The 5,283-nt window shown below is 52.6% G+C and overlaps 2 protein-coding genes across 3 annotated transcripts in view; one reads left to right on the top strand and one right to left on the bottom strand.

The window, feature by feature from the left end:
* The window catches only part of nf1a (neurofibromin 1a), a 252,393-nt gene that overhangs the window by 214,532 nt on the left and 32,578 nt on the right, over positions 1-5,283 (top strand). The window lies entirely within an intron of this gene.
* The window catches only part of LOC130210505 (P2Y purinoceptor 14-like), a 4,744-nt gene continuing 2,306 nt past the window's right edge, over positions 2,846-5,283 (bottom strand). Inside the window, exons 2-4 of one of the 2 annotated variants that reach the window (XM_056440872.1) lie at positions 4,576-4,702; positions 4,250-4,509; positions 2,846-3,708 (exon numbers count right to left, since the gene is read on the bottom strand). In XM_056440872.1, the coding sequence (XP_056296847.1) occupies positions 2,973-3,708; positions 4,250-4,509; positions 4,576-4,702 (1,123 nt within the window). In that variant the 3' untranslated portion in view covers positions 2,846-2,972. Of the gene's footprint in view, positions 3,709-4,249; positions 4,703-5,283 lie in introns of both variants that reach the window. The other variant, XM_056440871.1, reaches the window with a different exon arrangement.

Below are 5,283 nucleotides of genomic sequence, written 5' to 3'. Positions count from 1 at the left end.
CTGGACAAACACAACCTGAGGTAAACACACACACACACACACTGATGGAATGCATACACAAACAGGAGCAGTTGTAAGCAAGTGTAAAACCTAAAAAATACCAACACACATGCGCACACACACAAACACACACACACAAACACACACACACAAACACACACACAAAGAGGGTAACCAGAGGAGGTGAGCTGGCACCGCTCCTGATAATGTGATTCCAAACTCAAACATTCCTCAACTCCCTTTCTTCTAGACAATTACCCGACCAAGTGTGTGTGTGTGTGTGTGTGTGTGTGTGTGTGTGTGTGTGTGTGTGTGTGTGTGTGTGTGTGTGTGTGTGTGTGTGTGTGTGTGTGTATCTGCGTATGTGTGTGTGCGTGTGGAAGAATTGTCCAGTGAGACTGGTGATGGCTTGTACAGGTCAACCCTGGTTTTGCTAGTCGCTTCTTAAATTATTAGGGGGCGACTCCTCTGGTTGTATAGAAGTCTGTGCTTCATGTGTTAAAGCTGCATTCTCTCTCCTGACCACCAGGGGGCGCCTCCTCTGGTTGTATAGAAGTATGCGCTTCATGTGTTAAAGCTGCATTCTCTCTCCTGACCACCAGGGGGCGACTCCTCTGGTTGTATAGAAGTATATGCTTCATGTGTTAAAGCTGCATTCTCTCTCCTGACCACCAGGTGGCGACTCCTCTGGTTGTATAGAAGTCTGTGCTGTATGTGTTAAAGCTGCATTCTCTCTCCTGACCACCAGGGGGCGACTCCTCTGGTTGTATAGAAGTATGTGCTTCATGTGTTAAAGCTGCATTCTCTCTCCTGACGACCAGGGGGCGACTCCTCTGGTTGTATAGAAGTCTATGCTTCATGTGTTAAAGCTGCATTATCTCTCCTGACCACCAGATGGCGACTCCTCTGGTTGTATAGAAGTCTGTGCTGTATGTGTTAAAGCTGCATTCTCTCTCCTGACCACCAGGGGGCGCCTCCTCTGGTTGTATAGAAGTATGTGCTTCATGTGTTAAAGCTGCATTCTCTCTCCTGACCACCAGGGGGCTCCTCTGGTTGTATAGAAGTCTGTGCTTTATGTGTTAAAGCTGCATTCTCTCTCCTGACCACCAGGGGGCGCCTCCTCTGGTTGTATAGAAGTCTGTGCTTCAGGTGTTAAAGCTGCATTCTCTCTCCTGACCACCAGGGGGCGACTCCTCTGGTTGTACAGAAGTCTACGCTTCATGTGTTCGGGGTTTCCGTGTCTCGGCTACTTCCTGTGTCAGCGTCCCCGCGGCTCAGATTGATATTCCATCTCTAAGAAGCGACCACGTTTCCACGGCTCATGACACGGCGGCAGCCATCTTGAGAAACCTCCAGACCCGGTGGAATGTAACGAGGCTCAGTGCGCCGTGTGAGAGGAGAGCCAGAGGTCAAAGGTCATCAGTGTGTGTCTGTGTGTGTGTTGACTCCATGAATTAGGTCGTTTTGTCAGCCTCTTATGAGGGGGGGGGGGTCATCTCTGACTCATGAAGATGAACCAACATGGAGGTCAAGTCTGAAACTGACGTCACAAATAAACACAGAACCATCTCAAGTATTTTCCATCTCAGCACTTCATATTTCTCACACTCGTTTTAGAAAACAGCCTCTGAGTCACTGAGAGCCTGTGTGTGTGTGTGTGTGAGAGAGTGTGTGTGTGTGTGTGTGTGTGTGTGTGTGTGAGTGTGTGTGTGAGTGTGTGTGTGTGTGTGTGAGAGTGTGTGTGTGTGTGAGTGTGTGTGTGTGAGTGTGAGAGTGTGTGTGTGAGTGTGTGTGTGAGTGTATCTGTGTGTGTTTGTGTATATGTGTGTGTGAGGTGAGTGTGTGTGTGTGTGTGTGTGTGTGTGTGTGTGTGTGTGTGTGTGTGAGTGCGTGTGAGAAAGTGTGTGTGTGTGTGTGTGTGAGAGAGTGTGTGTGTGTGTGAGTGTGTGAGTGTGTGTGTGTGTGTGAGAGAGTGTGTGTGTGTTGTATTTCTGTTCCCACGGCACCGTGTGACCTTCATCTCTTCCTCTCGCTCTATAAATGGTTCGTCTGGTTTTGTGCCTTAAAAAGGAGAGAAAGAAAAGAGAGAGAGAGATTTGTTTTGATTTTTCAAAAACACTTTATTCACAAAAACATGTTTTGTTTTTAAAAATAAATAAAAAGTTCATAATTCACCTGATAAATGTTTGTCCACCGACGACGAGACAAATCATGAAAACAAAGGATTCACGAGGAGAGAAACCAATAAATGAATAAAGACTCACATCGGGGCTTTGATCTCTTCATCCTGACGGTTGGCTCCATCTCAGCATCTCTTCATCAGGCCTCCTGCTCCTCCTCCTCCGGTCCAGGTGTGTCTGACCGACAGCCGGTCAGGAGGAACTCCTCCACCTTGTTGTTCTTGTTCTTTGTTTTTTGTTTTTTTAAAGCTTGAATGTTTTCAGCCGTATATATTATTATTATTACTACTACTATTATTATATATTATTATTATGTCATTATGATGTATAACTACACATGACAACTGAATCTTAATTAATTCAAGGTAATTTTATCTAAAAATTCATAATTCTTATGTAAATATGTATCTACTATATTCTTATTGTTATCATTATATATTGAAGTTATCACTGCGGCAGCTTTATTTAAATAACTGTTGTTGTAAAGATTATAGAGAGTCTGGTCTCTGCCGCCGCCTGCTGGTCAAAGATCAGAATGACACTCTGAACTAATTTAATGTTTCTCCTTTTACTTCATTTATTGAGCCATTTGTTTAGTTTATTTACATCAGAACGTATTATAATACTTCGAGTCATAATTATTGTAGTACTTCAGTAGTACTAAATGAGAAGTGAACGTGTTTATTTCAGAGCGTCGAGGTGAACAAAGTCCCTGAAGGCACCGGGAGGCCGCGTGGGAGTCAAACCCACAACCCTGAGTCAGCAGCCTGACGCCCGGCAGCTTCTCGTGGCTCAGAGGTTCCGCGGCTCGGTGCTGTGGGGGTGACACCTGGTGGAGGTGGTGAGCGACGTCTTCCTGCTGGCCCTCAGCCAGCCGTCGCTGCTCCTCCTCTCGCCGGCGGTCGCCTGCGGCGCGGTCCGCGGGGGGCGGAGCCGCCTCCCCGGGCTCATCTGGGCCCGGAAGGCCTTGCAGAACAGGAAGTAGATGAGCGGGTCCAGGCAGACGTTGAGCACCGACACCATGACGGTCAGCTCCTTCAGGTAGAAGAGAGCGTGGCTCCACCAGCACCGCCTGCGCAGGAAGGCGTAGGGCAGGCGGACCAGGTGGTACGGCACGAAGCACACGCAGAACACGCCCACCAGCACACGCATGTTCCTGCGGGACTCGGCCAGCTTGGTGGACCCAGAGGACGCCGGCTCCTGCCGCTGCGCCAGCGCCAGCCGGCGGGAGACGGCGTGGTAGAAGAAGACCAGCGAGACCAGGACCAGCAGGAAGACGGCGGCCGAGGCGCAGTGGACCGCTTTGTAGAAGAGGGCGAGCGGCCGGCTGTGCAGCACCTCGCAGCTCAGGGCGGAGGCCGGCGGCGCCTCCTCGGCGAGGGGCGGCGCCTCCTCGGTGAGGAGCGACAGGGCGACGTAGGCGGCCATGGTGGCCAGGAGGAGAACCCACGTCACGCCGGAGATGACGTGGGCGGCGCGCACCGTCTCCAGGAAGTGAGTTCCTCGAGGACGGACGATCTTCAGGTACCTGGAGGGGGAGGAGTCACAACACATGTTGCTCACTGACAAGCCGGTTTAGGTTGGACCCCCCAGACCTCGGCATTAAGCCCCAAACAGCCCCTAAAACCTTCTTCTCGTCTTCATCTTTCTGACGAAGGCTTCCATCACAAGAAGAGGAACCACCAGAGGGGTTTGGACCTAGATCCTGAGCTTCCTCTTTTCAGCAGAACGTGGTGAGTTCAAGTGGTCTGGAGGGTTCTGCTTTCTCACAGTTCCGGTTCATGTTTGTGTTCATGAAACCGGACGTGTTCAGCAGGTCCTCTGAACACCAACATGACATCTCAATGTTGACTTGAAGCCGACCAGTGAAACCACATCTTGAGGTTTTCTCAGCAAACATCTCACATCCTCCGCTGCTCCCGGAGAACACGTTCCTCTCTCTTCATAGCTGAGAGTCTGAGGTCGTCCAGGTTCCAGGGAACCATCAGAGTAGCGATGGTTCACTCAGAAGAAGGGAACCAGCGTCCTGATGATGCTGCGTGTTCTGGAGCTGCTGAAGGACCTCCTACCTGTTGGCTGCGATGTAGCCCATGAACGCGATGCTGGCGTACATGTTCAGGTAGAAGGCCGAGGCTCCGAAGGTGCAGTAGACCCGGCGGACGGAGGCGGAGCCGCTGGCATAGTTGGTGATCCGCATGGGCAGACAGAGGCTGACCAGGAAGTCGGCGGCCGCCAGGTTCTTCAGGTAGACGGTCACGCTGCTGGCCGCCGGCCGCGGCGCCCGGCAGAAGTAGACCTTCAGCGTGAAGCCGTTGAGGAGCAGCCCCGCCTGAGGAGCACAGGGAGACGCTGACTGGCCGGTTGCCGGGCAGGACGCGTCCAGACGGAGACTCACCAGGAACACCAGCGTGTACACCAGCAGGAGGAGCACATGGGCCGAGCCGTGGACCCGGTCGCACGCGGACGAGCCGCTGCCGTTGGTCCGGTTGGGACCAGAGGACGCCGCCATGGTGCCGGACGATCTGAAATAGTTTGAAATGAATCAGGACGGGAAAAAAGGAACCGATCGAGGCTGAAGGGAACCGATCGAGGTGGAAGGGAACAGATCGAGTCTGAAGGGAACCGGTCGAGGCTGAAAGGAACCGGTCGAGGCTGAAGGGAACCGGTCGAGGCTGAAGGGAACCGGTCGAGGCTGAAAGGAACCGGTCGAGGCTGAAGGGAACCGATCGAGGCTGAAAGGAACCGATCAAGGCTGAAGGGAACCGATCGAGGTGGAAGGGAACAGATCGAGGTGGAAGGGAACCGGTCGAGGCTGAAAGGAACTGGTCGAGGCTGAAGGGAACCGGTCGAGGCTGAAGGGAACCGGTCGAGGCTGAAAGGAACCGGTCGAGGCTGAAGGGAACCGGTCGAGGCTGAAGGGAACCGATCGAGGCTGAAAGGAACCGATCGAGGCTGAAGGGAACCGGTCGAGGCTGAAGGGAACCGGTCGAGGCTGAAGGGAACCGATCGAGGTGGAAGGGAACAGATCGAGGCTGAAGGGAACCGGTCGAGGCTGAAAGGAACCGGTCGAGGCTGAAGGGAACCGGTCGAGGCTGAAGGGAAC

The sequence above is a fragment of the Pseudoliparis swirei genome, chromosome 20 (genome assembly GCF_029220125.1).
Source record: "Pseudoliparis swirei isolate HS2019 ecotype Mariana Trench chromosome 20, NWPU_hadal_v1, whole genome shotgun sequence".
Lineage (NCBI taxonomy): Eukaryota > Metazoa > Chordata > Actinopteri > Perciformes > Liparidae > Pseudoliparis > Pseudoliparis swirei.
The sequence above is the reverse complement of the archived record's forward strand: the minus strand, read 5'-3'. Positions and strand labels throughout refer to the sequence as shown.